Source organism: Coloeus monedula (assembly GCF_965178545.1).
Source record: "Coloeus monedula genome assembly, chromosome: 1".
In the NCBI taxonomy this organism is placed as follows: domain Eukaryota; kingdom Metazoa; phylum Chordata; class Aves; order Passeriformes; family Corvidae; genus Coloeus; species Coloeus monedula.
This window is the reverse complement of record NC_138781.1, coordinates 96,087,747-96,107,612: the sequence shown is the minus strand read 5'-3', so window position 1 is coordinate 96,107,612 and position 19,866 is coordinate 96,087,747. Positions and strand designations below refer to the sequence as shown.

At 38.2% G+C, this 19,866-nt stretch overlaps 1 protein-coding gene across 1 annotated transcript in view; it reads right to left on the bottom strand.

The window, feature by feature from the left end:
- Positions 1-19,866, bottom strand: part of GABBR2 (gamma-aminobutyric acid type B receptor subunit 2) — a gene marked incomplete at both ends in the record, with an annotated part of 465,867 nt that overhangs the window by 271,087 nt on the left and 174,914 nt on the right. The window contains one exon of the mRNA XM_082281997.1: positions 4,327-4,497. Coding sequence (XP_082138123.1) covers positions 4,327-4,497 — 171 coding nt within the window. The remainder of the gene's footprint in view (positions 1-4,326; positions 4,498-19,866) is intronic.

Genomic DNA, 19,866 nt, shown 5'->3' with positions numbered 1-19,866 from the left:
GTCTCTCTATGTGACCTGGAGAATAAGGAAGATATAATATTTTTTAATAAGAAAGAGAAGATTTTTTTCACCAAAGAAAAGGAAATGGTGATAACCCAAAGTCTCGGCAGAAAGGATTCCTAAAGGAAACACCTGAAATAGAAGCAAGAGATCCTCTGTGATCTTGGCCGTCAGAGATAAATTGGAGTAAGATTCATAAGCTAAGCATTTGAGACAACTGTCTCATTACAAGGCAAAGTAAGCCAAAAAGACAGCTTGATGACTTTGAGGGGCAGCTAACTTGCAGGCAAGTTAGGTGAGCTTTAATTATTCATGAGATAAGATAAAGTACAAATTGCAGAGGGACTGGAGACAGTGATCTAGCTAAGAAAAACAAGTCATCAGCCCAAAAACTCCTGAAGTTAGATGGCAGGTAAAGAGATGCAATCAAGGCTCCTGTGGACTAAACTACATGGGTATCAAGTCGCTATGCAAGAACAAGAAGGAGCATCTATCCCCCCATGTGTTCAGGTGGAAGGACCACTGGAGGAAATTTACATAGATATCCAAACTGTTCTAGTTTGAAAAAAGAGAAGGAGATCAGTCAAACTGTTACAGTCTTTCTGGGAGATGGAAAAATGAGACAACTGCCCTGTCTTGCTGCTAAGAGTAAAACCACCTGAGTTATCACATAGGCTTCTCTAAAGATCCCATTAATTTGTTTCTGCTTATTTTATTTTGCATGAGAGTAAGAGATTAGATTCAGTTACTTCTGATCTAATGGCTTGTAATGTATTTTCATTATAGATAAGACCATTCACATCCCAAGCTCAGTGGCATTTTACAACAGATAGAGAGGTTTTAGATGCTATTCAACTGTTCTGTCACTTTCAAAAAAATGTCAGAAGAATAGTTTTGCCTGATGCTCCTTTAGAGGGAAAATTATAATTTCAGTTGATGTATAGACTTATACCAGCACCTGAGTGTCACTAAGAGGCCTTGATGATCTTTCTTCTGGGGCCTCCACCTAGCTTTTAGTCCTGTGTCTTCAGTCTCTGCCACAGACCACCTGTCCAGCAGTCACTAGACCTGACCCTGGATTGAGGACTGATTTGCCCCCTTGGCCTTGCACCTGCTTCATTGCCATGGACTTACTTGCCTGATGATCTGCACACTTGGCTGATCCTGGCCTCGATCCCTGGGTCTGCCCTCCTCTCTTGCAGCAGGACTGGGTTTTGCCCAGCTGTCGCATGCTCTCCTGCTCTACTGCTGGTGGCTTCCTTCCCTCACTGCTCCCAGACAGCAAATTAATTAGTTCCTGCAGTTTTTCATGTGCTTTCACTGTCTGCACAGGGAAGGGAGAAACTCTACATGGAGTTGAAAAAGGAAGGATTGAGCTCTAATCATTTGAAGACACAGGACTCAACATGCAGTATAAAAATCACTGCAATTCAAGGAAACTTTGACTGAATCTTGCATTACTTGAAAGCTGTAATGAATCACAGTAAATTGAGTTTGCAGACAGAGGAGGTTGTTGCTCACCTTTCAAGAGAAATGGAGAGACTTTGAACTCAAGTGCAGCACTCTTGCAAACCCTTGAAAGTGCAGTTTTAGAACTTCTTAAGTGACCCTGACAGACAGGAAATCCCTCCTGCTGTCCCAAAGGAAGACCAAGAATCCCTATGTTGTGTTTGTTTAGTGTTATCCTGAGAAACCCTACACAACAAAAAGTTTAACAATCTACCCTTTCTATTGGACTTTTTTTCGCTTCTAATCTTTCTCATTAAATATGTTTCCAGGTGACCCAATGCTTTTTACAGACTTCTCTGATCTACTTCCTTCTTGAAGATGATACTAGGACTGATCTTCCAACTTCTGTCTAATGAACACTAAGTAGATTTGCAGTCTATGTGTCTTAAGGGTCAATATTGCATTACATCAGGGTTGTGCAACAAGAGCTCTTTGTTTCCTTTCTACTTTTTACAATAAGTCCAGCAGTTTAAACATCTTGCCCATTACTCAGTTTGTGGTTCATGGTAGTGCTTTCCATATCTTTCTCTGGAGATCTGCTGCCTATGTGGGCATTCTGCACTTTTTTACTTAAATATTTTTGCTATTAAAACCTTTATAAACACGCTGGTTTTGGCTGGGGCAGAGTTAGTTTTATTCACTGGGTCTAGCATGGGGCTGTGATTTGGATTTGCGCTGAACACAGGGTTGATAATATAGAGGTTTTATTATTCCTGAGTAGGGCTGGCATAGAGCAAAGGCCTTTTTTGCTTTTCATACTTCATTACTGGCAAGGGGCTAGGCATGGGAGGCTGGAAGGAGACGCAGCTGGAACAGGCCTCCACGACCAAAGGGATATTCCAGACCATATGACATCATGTTCAGTATATAAATGGGGGAAGAAGGAGGAAGGGGGTGGGGGGAATGTTTGCAGTGATGGCATTTGTCTTCCCAAGTAGCTGCTATGTGTGATGTAGCCCTGCTCTCCTGGAGATGGCTGAACACCTGCCTGCCTGGAAGCAATGAACTAGTTCCTTATTTTGCTTTGCTTGTGCACATGGCTTTTGCTTTCCCTATGAGCCTGTTTTTATCTCAACCCCTGTGTTTTCTGGCTTTTACCCTTCTGATTCTCTCCCCAAACCTGCTCATGGAGGAGTGCCCAAGCGGCTGTGTGGTGCAAGGCTGCCGGCTGGGGTTAAACCAATATCAATATCATTCTGAAACTTAATCCTGTCCTCTGCAAAGTACTTGCAGCTTTTCCCAAGTAGGTATAAACTGCAATTTCATAAACATTTTCTCTATCATACTATCTAGAGAAAATCTTATCTCTTTCTGGAGTATACCACTTGACAGAATCTCATCCTTCGTATTTGACAGTATACCACTGATAACTACTCACTGAAATTATTTCCAAGACAGAGAAGGGTAAAGCATACCATGCTTTTTTGGTGACTTTTTGCTTCAGCATTTGTTTTAAAAATAATTATTCAACTGACCTGATGTCAATTAACTTCTGTGACAGGAATATTGGTTAGAGACTAGAGTGCTCTTACAGTATCTTCACCAAGATTAAGTTTTTCTACTTTTCTCTAGGAGCACTTTTAACATTTTATAAGTCATATCACACATCACCTATCACACCTCCTTGAGACCTGTTACCTTGTCATAGAGGGAAATCAGATTGCTTTACATGATTTATTCTTGACAAATCCAATTTCACCATTGTTTAGCATCTTTTTATCTCCTGTGTGATTCCAAACAGATTATCTGCTCAAGTGTCTTTCCAGGAATCAAATTTAGCCTGACTGGCCTATAATTCCCTGGGCCTTTGTGTGTTTTCTGGAAAGACAGACACAAAGGTTTCTTCCCTCCCCCCACAATTCATTTACTTTCTATCCTTTAATTCTCAAAGCTCATAAGGGAAGAGTCTAAGATTTCTTAAGTATTCCACAGAGAATTAATTGTGCCAGACAATCTGAAAATACCTGACTCATATAAGATGATTCTAACCTGTTCTTATCCCTCTTCCCTTGTTTTAATTATGCTAGTCTTCAGAGCGCAGTCAGCCTGTTTTAAAACCAATGCTGAGGGGGAAAAAAACTCCCAACAACCAAACAACCAGGCATGCCTCTGTTAGTTTTACCTCTCTGATAATTAATGGGCCAACTCTTTTCCTTGTCTTGCTCTGATTCATTATATGTAAGATGTTTTCTTTTACTCTATTGTTAAAACCATGCTTAAAGGCACTTAGTCCATACTTTATTGCAATTTTTATGACCAAAATGTTGCTCAGGGTGAAACTTGATCTGTGGGGCGCATGATATGTGATCTTAGTAGTTCTGGGGGCTTCAGACATTTTTGGCTCAGTAAGCTCCTCCAATATCTTCAGCCATAGACTTAACAGATTTTGTTCCTCAGTGTTCAGATTGATGCTTATAATAAATCAGAGTACATAAGGAACATGAAGAAATTGGATTTATTCTCCCTTTTAAGTGAACCAGAGTCAGGATACAAGCCTCCCTCAAAAACATAAGCTTTTGCAAATCAAAGAGTATGAAGGAACCTTTGCACTTGGGTGCAATGACCTTGGGTATAAAAACCAGGCATGTGAAAGCATGGGTAGCTTTCATTACAGACACTCAAATAAACCCCAGAAGGGAATTAAATTTACTCAGTACAGTAAATGTGACCTATTAAGAGAAAGCCAAATAGGACTGAAACAGTGGGACAGTTTCTTTTTCCTTAATTGCTATTTCCTTAATGCTATAAAGGAACTAGCTCCTTGGAAGTCTGATATTAGTATCTCCCTGTGTGTAGTAGAAATTATGCAAATCTTACCTCAGAGAACCTTTGTACATCCTGGGTTAAAGTTCCTACTCTCTTCCAATGATAATGTTTGAGTAACTTCAAAATTGCTGGATTCACTGCATTATCAGATGGCACTGTCCGGAAGAAATAAGGATATTTTTTCTTATCAGCCAACTCTGGAGTTGTTGCTGCAAATGAGAGCTGTAAAATATCAAAGAACAAAAAAATGAAAGTCACCATAAGTCATCTAAATGTCAGTAAAAATTCTTTGCTTTTCTCAGTGCAACAAGACACTGAGAATCTGTGCATTGCTGTCATGTAGAGAAGTTTCATCATCATACAACTTGAAAGTCCTACCAGTACCATTTACTTTTAAAGAGATTTTTGAAATATTTTAGCTCTATAAACCACCTGCTGCAAAATTAAACCAGGGAATCTTAAAAGTCAGTGATGTAAAATCCTCTGTTTAAAATCATGCATCTTACACATAGCACTGAGCAATAAGGCCTAAGGGAGTAAATCTCTTTGATGAATTCCCCATCAGTTTCTCTTCATAAAAGTTGAGAATACCTCCAAGAGAATATTATATTCTCAAAGTCTTATATATCTTAAATTGCTGGGTGAACCTCTAGTAGTACTTCTTCCTATTTTCAGGTAATAAAACAGCTCCAGGTAACAGAAAAAGAGAAAATCATTATGTTAGCCAAGGCTGCAACTCAGAAGTTTACTTGGGTCCCGGCTTCCTGCACTGAAGCAGCCCCCTGTGGTTTCTTTCATAAAAGAGGATTCAATGGCTAAAACACTGGAATTTGTTCACAGTTTGAGAATGCTTATAACAAAAGAAAAAGGAAACCTTTTAAAACACGCAAAAACAAACAGAAAACTTCATTGAATTCTTCTGCCCAAGTTAAAAGTGGCCTATTTTTGTGAATGTTTTTCAGACAGTGTTTTGAAGAGAATGCCTGCACATTCAGTTTTTGAAAACACTTCTACTCCAAAGATACTTCTGGTCATTCCCTCCAGTTCTTTTTAGGCTGCTACGAATGTGCTTCTCAAGCATTTTTTCAGCCAGGAATTTTGATTGAGGGGTTCCTTAAAGTACTGTTTTGATGCAAATAGGTTTGACTGAAAAAAAATAAGCTCCCTAATACAGTTATTTAAAGTCTTTCAAACTCAACAGAGAGTCAAAAAATGTATGTGAATTCAAGACTACATAAGTATAGACCAAACATAGCTTTAAGTTTGCACTTTTTAAACCAAGCATTCCATATATTTGGGTTAGATAAGCTTTTTTAAAATTCAGAATAGACAAGTTCAATCTTGAAAATCTGAAAAAAACAGTTCAAGTCTTTTCTTCATGTTTATAAAAATCTAGATTTAGCCTATCAGTGACAGAACTTATTCTCCACCTGATTTTAGACTCACAAAGAATATACTGCATTGTTATAATGGCCTGAATATAGTTTGTTTTCCTAACCAAAAGAAATCTAAACAACTTAAAGTGTACATAACCAGGACAGTTTACAGTATACCTTTCAAAATAGAAGATTCTTTCTTTTCACTGGTCAGGAGATAGTGAATAATGTAACTGTCATGTAATTCCGTGGTTAAACATTTTTAATATAGCAACTGATCTTTTACTAAATTTCATTTAAAAAGTGCAATATGAAGTGTTATGATTTATTGTCATCTTGATTTTCCAAAACCATTCCCATAAGGAAAGAAGAATGAACGTCTGCCAAGTAGACCTATTCAGCTTTTCTGTTTAGCCTGGTAGTGTTGAACATCATGCATTCACAATGAAGGTGGAAATAAGGACCTGTACTTCTGACTGAAAAAGAGAGAACACTTGATGTTAGAAATCCAACATGAGGAGGAATACCTCTTGGCAGCGCAGCTGCTTGCAGCCCGCTGACTGCAAAGGAATTGCTTTTCAAATTATTATGGTTTCTTGATCAAACATAATTCGATTGATCCTTAAGAAAAAGAAGAGAAGAGCAACACTGAAGTAACAGTAGTGGCAGGAAACATCAGCAAGGTTCACCTAGTTCAGGTTCATAGATTGAATGGTAAATTTTTCTGATCAGTAGTACAAAGCTCCATAGTAATGAGAATCATCTCTACATGTGTGAGCTGGCTTTAGGATGAGGATCTGTGATATAAGCAAGACAATTCAAAACCATCCTTTGTGATTTTTTAGTGACTTAAAGGGCCTGAGTTAGTATCCTAACTGCTCAAATTTCCTTGGAAACAATGAAGCAAAACCTTACCTCTCTTCATTGCTTCCAGAAAGATGAAGTCTCATAACAGATTTCTCAGCCATGTGAGGTGAGATGAGATGAATACAGGTTTATGTGTAAAACTAATGACACCTGAATTGCAAAAGAACAGTCCTCTTCATTTCCTTTTTAAATTAAGGTTTTTATTAAAATAAAAATCTGGAAAACTTCATGCTCAAACAATTCTCAGATTGTAGGATATATTCAGAGGTCTTTATTCAAGCCTCACATATATCATGGTTGGTCTCATTCTGCATCACTTTGACGTTTAATAAGACACTCATAAGAGATGGAAAAATATCCTGAAAATGTTAAATCATTGAAAATATTTAACTTTTCATAAAATCGTCTCTGTAAAAGTGTGGGACATGGAATGAACTTAACCCAAAAATCACCAGCACTCAATATTCTGCTTTGAGAGGGACAAGGAAGAAAAATGGAAAAAAACCTCATTATCTTTTAAAAAGTGGTAATAAAAAGATCATGTTAAGAAATGAACTGACATAAGGTAGACTTACTGGAAAAGTATGTGAGATAGCACAGCTATACGGAAATATCAGGAAAATACTCATAACAAAATCTTCATTTAATTTGATAAAGCAAATAAGATCACAACACAGTCCACCCACATATGCATTTAGATGGTACAGCTCTTGTCAACTGAACATTAATTCTCTGTATTTTAGGTCTTTTTTACTCATGGCTGATTTGAAACTTGCATACTGAAAGGCAAACTTTTCATAATCTTCACTTCATTCTACAGGATTGAAAGCCATTCTACTTTTTGTTAGAGTTTTTATAACTTTCAGTTATTTAGCCAAAAGTCTGGATGAATGGCAATCATATAGCTCATATCATTCTTTGCAAAACACAAAAGTTCGATTTTTCACATCATTGCATTTTCCATGTATACATATTCATGCACTGCTAAATTTTTTTACAGGTGTTTATACTTGCCTCTCCACGTTTAGGAAGAGTGAGAGATAAAGGTTATGTGCAGGATTATAACTCAGCAATAGATGCCTGTGGGGTGTATGATGTCATTCTTTCACAGAAAATTTTTTATATAACTGCTAAAAGGTGATGGCCAATAGCCAAACTTCAAGAAAGGATGAATGAAAGGAAAACAAAAAAGGTTTTTTCAAGTTGCTATAAAGCAGAAGGCAGTGGACAGCTACCAGGTGATACATCATCATAGTATGTGTGGTGCTTGTGTGTGCACATGCATAAACAGGCTCTGTGCATATGTGCAAGCAGACCTAGAGAAAAAAAACCACTCATATATATATTACCTATATATATATCTGTTTGAATACTGTCAGAAAAACCTGCAGCTATGACCTAGATTATCTCTGACAAATCTTTCTTTAGAATATCTTCAGAATATCTGCTTCCAATTTGTGAGAAACTGGATCTGAACTTAAAATGAGTGTATGTAGGGAAACATTAGCTATGACTCAGATGGGAATTTCTGAAATGAAACTATACAAAACTTTGAAATAGAAAATAAGATTATATTTACCATTCACGAACTATAAACTATTAACTATAGTACAAAATGAGAACCAAATAGACCAGAGTATTGGATAGACTTTGGTGGACTGCTGAAAAAGTGATACATACAGAAGGGTTTCATTAAGGAAGTTTTGGGGTCAGGCACATGTGTTGATGAATTAAATTTTCCCAAGAAAGATGATATTTTCTGAAAACATTAATTTAGTTGGAAATCCACACATTTTCATGGAAATTTTGTCATCAACACTAGATAGTGAGATGAAAGGAAAAGAAAGTTCAAAGTGTTGAAAGGAACAGTTCTGCTCAAGGGGAGTAAAAGGTATCTTCATAATGCCGCATTAAGTTTAAAAGAGGTGTGATAGATTAAACAAGAAACATCAGTCTGAAGTGCTTTCAAGTGCTTCTGTTTAAGGAAGTAATGGTGCATTCCCTTAAAGAAATGCAGTACAGGAGTGATAAGAGGGTAAGCTCTACTATCCATTTAAGAAAATGGGATGCAGCACTAATGAAATCAATGGAAAAGACTGAGAGTTATGTAAGAAAGTATGGATATAATTAGAAAGCTGAAACAAAATTAGGGAAGGAAACAACACCATATACAGAATGTATCTATCCCATATATGAGTCCAGAAGTTGGAAGCTGGAAGGCTGAATGAAGCTACACTGTTGTCCCATGTACTTCAGAGAGAAAGGAAGCCATCAGTAATGAAAAGTAATTTTCTGCTGTTCAGTTGTTTTATTATCTCTAGGAAGCATTTATGTCTAATATTTTTCACTGTAGTAGGGTACAGAAATCTGGGAAAAATAAAAGTGCAGAACTGCTGCTCCTGGGTAAACAGTCACTCTCATCTAACACAACAGGTCTGGTTAGGAGTCACGTTTATTTAAACAAACCGTATCAGCTAAAGTAACAGAAACCCTTAGCAAAGTTATGTAGGTCCAAATGGGCAGACCCCGGCTGAGTCTGACCCAAGGCGGAACAGGGTGGAGCAGTCAAAAACGGCGGTGCCAGTGCCAGTAGCAGCTGTGCGGAATCAAGTCCACCACCTGAAGCAGAAGTGTGGCTCGACGTGGACAATCTAGCTTTCGGGGTTGTCCATTGTTTTTCTGTTTCTGGCTCAGGGATGGGGAGCACCTGCCATCCTGTCTTTGTCTGGGGGAACCACATAGAGCTGTGTGGGAGTGGCCATCATCTTGTCTTTTCCCAGCAGCCAGCAGAACTACACTGAGGTGCTGAACACCTTTTTGTGTGTAAAGTACCCTCTCTTCTTGTATACTTTTGTTATTGATATTGCTGCTGTTACTGGGCATTACTTAGTCACTTTTGTTTGCTTTCAGCAAATTGTTACCTCAACCCATGGTCTCTGCCTTTGTCCCTCTCCTGACAAAGAGGGTGGGGGGAAAGGAAGTGGCTACTTGGAGCTTAATTTCTACACACTGTGTTCATGGAGTATGATACAATGGAGGGGAAAAAGAAGAGGAAAAAAAGCGCTTTCAGGTAACAGGGTAACCTCCCTTGAATAAAATGTCATCTGCTAAGAGATTTGATTCTTGTTTGCAAATGGGGGAAATCAGCTTATTGAGCACCAGAGAGATTAACGTAGTTTTCCTAGGTTTCTGCACTAGGCTTGTACAAGTATTTTATTAATGACTGCTAGAAATTTAAATGTGCCCCTCTTGCTGCAAAACTAGTCCTGATGGAGAGGGTTTTATATATTTATATTTACTTCCTGCACCTTTTCTAGAAAGCTAAATTACGCTGATAAATCAGCATTGCTAAACAAGATATAAACTGCTGATTCAACTGATTGGTGCTAACATTTATTATCATAACTAAAGATTGCATGTCATATATGCTTAGATAGGAAGCAATATTTTCTGCAAAAAAAGGAAAATGCAAATAATTCTTTCCAAAAAAGGGGCAGAACATCAGAAAGCTGCACAAAAAATACTCTTACAATGGTACAGGATTGCACACGCAGAACCTGGTCATAGGAAAATAACAAGGAAAAAACTCAGGAAGATGATAATTTGCAGCAATGTGTACTTGTGACACCACACACCACTCCTTTGTGTGCCTTGCCAGGAGCTCTAGTGCTTTGACAAGCCTGTGCCAACAATAATGATACTCAAGTGCAAGCAAGTGATGCCTTGATGGTCCCAGGAGCTAAAAGGACCAGAATGGAAACTAATGAATAATGACGAGTTAAAAGATTTGCCTACTGCAACTCTTGAGACAGCATTAGATGAACAAGTGAAACAATACACTCTTAACCCAGAGACAGAGAACAGACTGAAGCATAACAAACTGCATTTTAAATGGAATGGTAATTATAAAATATAAATATTTAGGTTAAATGTTAATTCACAGTAACCTTACTATACAAGCCAACTTACCCAGGTGTGCAGTCAAACTACCACTGAACCTGATCTTGCCACTAGTGAAGTTATGAATAAATTTTAATATCATAACAGTACTTGAAATAAGAAAAAATATATATTTATTCTACAAGAATATTAAAGAGAACCTCAAATACATGATAGCATGTATAATAAGAAAAGGGATATATTAGACTGCCTTTTCCCTCCTCAATGCACAAAATGTGTCATCTAATCAGCTTTGATGGATGACTTAGAGGAAAGGCATGTGAAAGTAACATTGCAACGACAGCTACAAGCACCTATATATTTGGGAAATATGTCAACATAGGAAGCTAAGTGCAGCAATTTCATTGACAGTTGCTTGCATAGTTCTTCAAATCAGGTGAAAGCAACACACAATAACAAAGGTAATATTTCTTGACAATTTACCTGTACAACTGCTGGTGATGAGTGTCTAGATACAGACAGCAAAGAAGCAGGTTCTGAACTGGACCTAGAAATTGTAGTGGCAATCTTCCCTCCTAGCTATGCCCTAATCCTCATCTCCAAATAGCACAGGTAATAAGTTGACATAAAGAAGACATAACATACGTTGACTAAAGAAGAAAATATTAACAAGAAATTATGCTTTTCCAGCAGTGGTAAATCAGTTACATTTTTACCTGTCATACAATACTCTTAAATAATTGAATGAAAGCTCTGGGAACTCCATCATTCAGAAGATTTTAGGGGACTGGACAAACATCATTGTTATAACAAATATAACTCATAATTAAAAAATGGTCTGATAACTCTGTAAGGGCTTTCATTATGACAGCTGCAAGAACAAAATAAAAGTCTGGGAGAATACCTATGATGCCTCACTAGCTGGTACACGGACAAGATGCCTCATCCAAATGGGAACATGGATACACATTGTATTAAATTCACTGAACAAGAATAGATCTCATGGATGAACATCCCTTTCATCATCTGTAACACATTACCCATGCGATTAAAACTACTGTTCCTCTTGAAATCAGATGTTTTGCCAAACACTGCTGTCCAATATCATCTACCGTTGCCTTCATTAATTCTGTGTCTGAAATTGCTTTCACTGACTGCCTTTTGGCACCTGGGAGTTTACAGAAAAAGCACTTCCAGCTGGTCTCAAGGTTGGAAGGCCCCTGCCTCAATGCTGATGGCATTCCAGTGAATTAATCCAATCACAATAAGATTGATGTTCAGCTGTGTTTTGCTTTAGAGACATTTTAGGAAGCAATTCTGGCTACTGAACGAATAAATATTTTTGAGGACAGAAACCGGTTTAGATAAAATCCATGAGAAGTACTTCAGCTGAAAGATGTGTGCCTACAGGTTAATGGAAGAGGAGCATTCAGTCCTGTTTCCTTCTTGGGCAGCCCAAACTACTCACAACGTAATATGGTAGGACCCATAGATTTCTGAATTCAAGAAGTCAGAGCAGACTATAAAGTTTGGTCTTTTGATGTTAAACTTTTTTAATCCCATAAAGTCTGTGGTTTAGGATGAGGAATAGTGATTGAAGCTCTGAGGCCCCCAGTGTAGGAAGGATGTGGACCTGTTGGAGCGAGTCCAGAGGAGGACCACAAACATGATCAGGGTCTGGAGCACCTCTCCCAAGAAGACAAGGGTGAGAGGATTGGGGCTGTTTAGCCTGGAGAAAAAAAGACTCTGGAAACACCTCGTAGCACTTTTCAGTACCTAAAAGGGACTACAAGAGAGATGGAGAAGGACTTTGTACAAGGACATGGATTGATAGGACAAGGGGGAATGGCTTTAAATTGAAAGAGATTTGGTATTAGGATGAATTTTTTTACTGTGAGGGTGGTGAAGCACTGGAACAGGTTGCCCAGCTAAGGTGTAGATGCCCCAGCCCTGGAAGTGTTCAAGTCCAGGTTGAATAAGGCTTGGAGCAAGCTGATCTAGTAGAAGGTGTCCCTTCCCGTGGCGGGGGGGTTTGAAACTAGATGGTCTTTAAGGTCCCTTCCAACTCAAGCCATTCTATGATTCTATGAATTCATTCTCAGCTGATGGGTGTTTTTTTGTCTTCAAGTCATGGAAAGGATAAACAGTAGCTGAAAACTGTAGCAGATCTACTGAAAAGAAATTAAGGAAGAAAACAACATAGGCATTAGCATTACTGCTTCACCTGCCTCTCAGCCTAGAATATTAACTTCCATGCATCATCACACCTAGCAAGAGCCTACATTTATGAGCTTTATAGAAAAAAAATGAGTTAAAAGAATCCTTAACACAACATTTCTGGTGAACAGAAAATAGAGTAGTTATTAGTGTTCGGAGTAAAATATAGTTACATATCAAATTCATGTCCAAGAAATGGGATCCATTTTAAGTTCTAATAAATACTGCCTCACAAACCTATCACATTAACCTTACTTCTGAGACATGTCAAGGAAGTATATGATGGAGTTATCAAAAATGTCCTCCAATTCAATGGTTAACAGTGCAACCAGTAAAATTAACAGAGACTTAGAAGGTAGTTAGGTGAACGTGAGGCAGAATTGTCTCCAACAGATGACCTCATCTGAAATTAAAAATTTAGCATAAGGCTTAACTTGATTCTTTCACTTTTAATGGAAAATAAACTATTGCCATCCTCTCTTCATTGCATAATTTTTCTGACCATTCATTTGAAAAGGTCTATCAGAGTCTAACAAAATCATTAATTCCTTTTTCCACACTCCAGAAACTATTTTAAGATCTATATTAAACACAAATAATTTGCACCTAACGTGTTATGCTTATTGCTACAGGTTGAACAGAGCATTAAAATTAAACATCAGATCTACTGAAGTTGCTGCAAATTTTTGTTTCAATTTCCAAACAGAATAAGAGACAAAATCTTTTGAGCATTTTCAAAAATGGAACTGCATTGCAAAAGAGGGCTGTGTATTTTTGTCTGTCACACTCAGTTGCTTAGCATTTGGCTACTGGCCTGGATTTTATCAGAATTCAGCTTCAAATCCCTGTTCTCCTTCAGTCACAGCATTATTGTTTATCCCAAACCAAGGAAAGTTTCCTACACTCATACTCTTGGTACCCAATCTCCTTGCTCCTTGTCTGTAACAAATTATCCTCAAAATCTAATGGAAACCAACAACCTCATAAAATATTTCACCTTTGATAAAACAGACAATATTGCCATAATTCATTTAAAAACCCCTTCATTCCAGACCTATTCACAATAGTGTTCCTGGCTGCCTGCCCAAAACTATTATCATTTTATTAGTATTATTTGTTTGTCAGATTTCATCCAGCTAACACATGCTAAAAGTACAGCTGTTCCGTTTACATTTGGTCTTTAAATATCTGTTTTATTCTTTTTTCTTCTACTTCTAAGTGATGAAAAGAAGGGAAAAAAACCTCCCCAGTATAAAGATACCCTAGATGTGCAATATTGTTCTTGGGAGCATATGAACCCTGCACTCTACTGGAAATCAGGAACAGGACCATTGGTGAGTTTAAGATCAAAATTTCCCAGTTCTTCTGTGGAGTGGACACTCCAATACAGTCCCAATTCAGTTCTTTCCATCTTTTATTTATTTTACTGGAATACAACACCTTAAGAAATAAGGCACATTGTGTTAGCTCAAGATTTACTGAAATCTTTAAAAAAAGTTGTGAATTAATGATTTGTTTATTACTTCATTCTCTGGTTTCAAACCTAAGCATGAAATCCCAGACCTTTTCATGCTGAAACAGGTGACATACTCACTATGCAATGTAGTAATACACAAAGACACTGTTTATTCTAGATGGAACAGCACAGCTCAGAGATAACTTATCAGGTCCTGGGAGCAATATCCCATCACTAAATCTGTACTCAGCATGGGCTAATTTGCCTTTCCTTTCAGCTCTGTAACTTTTCTGATATCTCAGCACTGCATGCTGCAGTTACACCCTACCGGAAATGCTTAGAGACTAGTCTGACATCAGTCACTTGGAACTGTACCTTCTCTAATAGTGGGTAAAGAAGGGCTATGCTACAGAATTCAAAGGCTTGCTGGAGGGGAGATGTTGTAAAAAAAACTGGTAAAAAATCAGGGAACTTTCTTTGCCAGCAGACGTTGCCAGCAAAATAAATACTGCTTGCCCAGCAGCAAGGGCAGCTTGGGTTACACTGCCACTAAAAACCTTCAGCAGAAATGTCAATCACAATTATGATTAGAATATATTTGGCATTAAAATATCAAATGTGTTGTTGATCCTCCTCTAAGAAATAACCAAGATCGTGCATATTTTATGCATACTTTCTTAATCTGTGGTCAGCACAGATTTGAACATGATGCTGTGGATAGGAATCTACATGTACAAAACCTTTCAGCAGCATATGCAGCTAGGAAATGCTCATGCAGATATATTCAGACAACCTAAATCACAAAACTGTCAACTTAAAGCTGCATTCTGTGTTTTTCAATCTGTAAGAGGTTGTAAAAAAATCTAATAAGGCATTATAATCTATTTTTATGAAATAAAAAATGTCAAACAGTCTTGGTTCAAGAACAGTTACAAAACAAAAATCCCCTCACTGTTGTCACTGGGGAAGTGGAAGAAGCCAGGAATGCTTCCTTCCAGTGCTGATGACTCCAGGACATAAGCTAATTGGTGCCCGAGAAACCCTCAATGTGTTTTTCTCAATACCTATGCCTTGCAGGTCACTTCAGCAGCTCCTGTTAACTTAATAAATGTTTCTTTATGCCTGCATTTGATTTTAAGTACAGTACTTGCCCCTGGTCTTTGAATGCATGCTGGGTACAAAGCATTAACATTATCCACACCATTTAAGATTATGCACACTTCAATTAGATCTCTCAGCCATTTTTCCTTAGTTGCTGCCATCGCCCCAGTTCCTGCAGGCTGAAAGCTGAACGTTTTCTCTAGACCTTATTATCTTTTTTGTCACTTAGTCCATAAAACTCTTCACTACGATCCCATCTACTCCTGAAAATAGTCCTTATCCACCTGCTCTTACAATATTTTCCATAACTTACATCCATCCAGGTGAGATAGAAACTGAACTAAATCACTCCATATCCATGTGCAGTACCAAAGGCAATGTAGCCTTAATTTTTCACATGCAAGGAATAGCTTTGTGCTCGATCTTTGTCACAGAGCCAGGAAAGTGCTTGAGAACACAGTTTAATTTTAAATATTTCAATAGTTTTATTGATTTGAGAGAAGGAACTCATATACGAAAAGTCAGACATGCATTAGACTTTGGTACTGTTTATTAGTTTTGGAACCTGCTTTAAGTATCATCTCTTCTAATTCAATCTCATGTATTTCCTTATTTATTACTCCCTTCTACGTGCAGTGATTAAGTTGTAATTTTTGAAGTCACTTGCCTCTTCTCAGCTCTCTTATTTGTGACCCAGTGTTTTCTCAATTGCCATTTATTTTTATACAACATTTCTGACCAAGTTGTTGTAATATTTGTGTGGGGAGGGTTTCTTTGGTTAGTTGGTTGGTTGGTTTTTTTAACCACATGCCTTATGGCTTTGTCTACTTGGTCTCAACCGTTTTCTGACTTGGGCTTCTGTTATTTTGGGTACTACTGAGTTATTTTGGTCTTTTTCAAACACTGGTCTTGGACGTATTCCTGATAAATGTGAACTTGTCTGCTATTTTTACTGCCTCTGCATGGGACGAACTCATGATGGTACAAACAGGGAAAATGAAAAGCATCTGTGACAGGTGACTGGTACAATTCCTGATCTGAAAATATAAACAGTTCATATTCAGCTGGAGATTTTAGAAACTAAATTGGTGATCTGTACTGCTTTTCCTAAGGAATTATATTATATTTTATTCTAATATAGTTTCACTATGAATTTTGAAATACCTCCTCGAGTTAATGTCAGCTTTATCAAGAAGATATATATCAAGAGATGCACTAACAACCAGTGCATTGTGCAACAGGGTGAAAAATGAAATGAGATTCCTTGTATTCACTGGTTTTTTTTATGAGCAGGTTATTCAAAAATTCTCTGAAGTTGAACAGCTAAGTTTCTTAAATGAACATCAAATTTCTTTCTCCTTTAAATATAACTACTAAACAGAGCTACATCTTTGAGACAACTCCAGGTACCTTTTTACACTTATCCAATAAACCACAAGTGACAGACTACCTCTCTGACAGAGCTGTAGTAAAAATGAAGATACTTTTCCTAATATGCATATGGTGCCTTTGCAGCTTGTTCACAGAAACCACTAGAAATGAATAGGGCATTTTTTACGTTTTTCTTTTCTTAATTTGTTTAGCATCAGGTTAATCCAGTTTGCTATCAATAAGTTACTGGAACTGACAGCTTTTGTTTCTACATACCAATAGTTTATTTATTCTCCAGCTTCCTGGACCCCTGATTTTCCCCTTATAGAGAACTCAGATTACTCTGAGCAGAAAAGCATGGCCCAGAGTACAGATAAGGAGTGAGTAGAAGGCAATTAGTGTGAATACAACCTCTTGACGCATTCCAAAACAAAACTCGTTAGGTAAAAAGAAGGAAGGAAACCCTGTCAGGAAATTAGCAACAGCAAGAACTGCATAAGACACCATGAGGTAGTTGGACAAGAGAGGAGGACAGGTGCTGTTTACAGCACAGAAACACACATTGTAGGGGGGGAAAAAAAAAAAAAAAAAAAAAAAGATGAACAGGCCCAAGCATGGACAGCCAGCATGGACAAATGAAGTGAAGAAAAGGAATCTTGGCCTTATTTTAATAATCTGCTGAAACGTTGGCTTTGTGTCTATTTGGGCTGATACGTGCAAACACAAGCATGTAGCCATGCATGGTTACGTGTCCAAATGTTCAACGCACTTTAGGGGTCTGCAGCCGCAGAAAAACCTGCTTGGATATCACAGACTGAAAGTAGAGGATAGCATATGTTTTTGAAGACTTTTCTTAAATTTACATGAGAAATTTTACGTCCCAGAATATTTAAAGAACTATAAAACTTCAAATTTGATGAGATTTATATCGGTACATCATAACTTATATTGACTTGTCTTAAGATGAGATGAATCACTCTCTAGAAGCATCTGCTACTAACTACTGTAGGCACCAGTGGGAGACTACAGTGACTGTATCAGATGCAGCCACCTACATTGCACTTGGTCAAATGAATCCCACAACCATCATCAGACCTATTTAAGCATGTGAGAAAGCAGTGAGCCACCTGGAAGACACTTTGGCCTCCTAACCCCTGAGAATTTTTAGGTATTTAATCTCTTTAAAAGGTTAAACAAAACGGTTAGTAAATCTGACAGTGCCTTAATTCTTCAGAAATCATAGTAAAGGAAAAATACAGATATTACACAATTTTTAAGTGGTTCCATATCTTCATTGTCTGCAAAAATGCTTAACATAGTGCTAAGATTTTAGATAACTGAATTTTCACTGTAATTTCCCTCAACCTTAAACGTACTTGGAGGTTCAGGTCAGGTGTCTCAAAACAGTCTTAGCCTTGTTCTTACCACATTCATCATAGCATAATACTTCCACTTATACATAAACTATCCAAAGCAGCCTATGGGGTAGCTGTTTGCTTTGTTCAATAAGAGTTGCCATTTGAGCCAGTGATTTTTTGTAGTGTCATCACATGCCACGCCAGTATAACAACCCTCTATGACCAACAATGTCATTCACCTTAAACCTCAAGCAATAGCTAAAAAACCAATGTCCACAGACTTTCAACTGCTCATTTCAGGATTCTGCTCATACATCCACACAACCAAGGCTGCAGCTGGACCAAGTCCCTGCTATATCCCAGCTGCTGCATGACACTTGAGCTCTCACAGTCAGCTGTGGAGGTAAAACACTCACTCTCTGCTGGTGGTTTTCTGCATGTCCTGCTTGACCAAAAGATAAATGCAACACAATTGAAATACAAGAAATGTACTTTAAATAACTAAATCAAAGAGAAGAGACAACAACTTTAACCTAACCTTTTCTACAGTAAACTGCAAGGCTTTGCAGAAGCAATGGGGTGAAATTGAAGGGAAAAGGACACTGGACAGATACTGCAAACAAACCCAGCGATTTTTTTATTTGGGGATTCAGAAACCATTATGCCCCATGACAGCCAGCCAAATATGGAAAAGAGGTAAATGGGTAGAAGGCTTTCTCACTGTTCTTTGCACAAAATGGTGCACCAGACTTATGAAGTTTCCCTGGAAATAGTAGGAGCCACCAAAAAATAGTAGGAGTCAACCAAAGAAGCAAAACAGAGTAAAGCCTAAAAAACATATGATCACGAAGTGTTTTGAATTACTGGATCTGGGGAAAAAAAATTGAAATATTATACTCTCAATCCCTAAACTGGCTATGAAATATGTTGGTGTCAGGATGTCATTCAAATAATACTTGTCTCAAGTTTTATTGTGCTAGATGCCTGTTTTCAAGTTACTGATCAAGTATAAATGGAACATCCCATTGCTGATGGAAAGGATTTTTTCTGTATTCACAAAGACTACAATAATTCAGAAATTTTGATGGTGCTACTTATTGATATTATTGAGAACTCATAAGCATAAAGAATGTAAAGATTGATACACATAATCTTCCTGTTTTGAGAGCTTCTGTCTCTCACTGCCAGTAAAACCATGCATTTGTTCAAGTTCTGAGCATGCAGGACTCAGCTCAGTGCAGTTGCTGGAAGGGAGTTGGTCAGGAAGTGGCAGGGAAGGACAACATCTCCAAAAGGAATATTACAGATTCTGGGTATTTATGGTTCTGGATGCTTATTTCAGAAAGGTAAAGCACTGCTTCACAGCAGCTTTCAAAGAGTGAGAGGCCACTTCAGTTTGTTTGGGGGGTGGCTGGGAACAGACATGTGCACCCTCTTTTCCCCATGTCTTCCTACCTCTCCCTTTTCTCCTGCAATACCCAATATCTGCCTCTTACTTGAGACTTGCAATACAAAGGCACAAAATAGCCATTCCTCTATCTGTGGCATGACCTCAACTCACCTCCTCCTGCACTGCTGAGTAGAGGCAAGAACCAGAAGCTCTTCCCTGGAGAAGATGGGGTACAAAGGTGGAAGTAGAACAAACAGTCCAGCAACTCAAAAGGCTGGAAAAAGTGGTGCCTGCCCTGGCTGATCTGTCCCTTGCCTCCCTCTGCAGTGAACCCTCTTTCCCTAGCCACCACCTCACCACTGATCAGAGAAGGAGCAGATACCAGAGGGACGCCTGTCTCTGTGTTTGAGCACAGAGTTAAGGCAGGCACCTCTGCCCTCATGGCTGCCACCCAAACCTGATGTTAACAGAGACTCAAGCTGCTGCTGCAGAGCACAACTGGGATTCGTAACGAGAGCCTGAGTGTGTGAGTCATGGCTGCTGGGCATTCTCAGG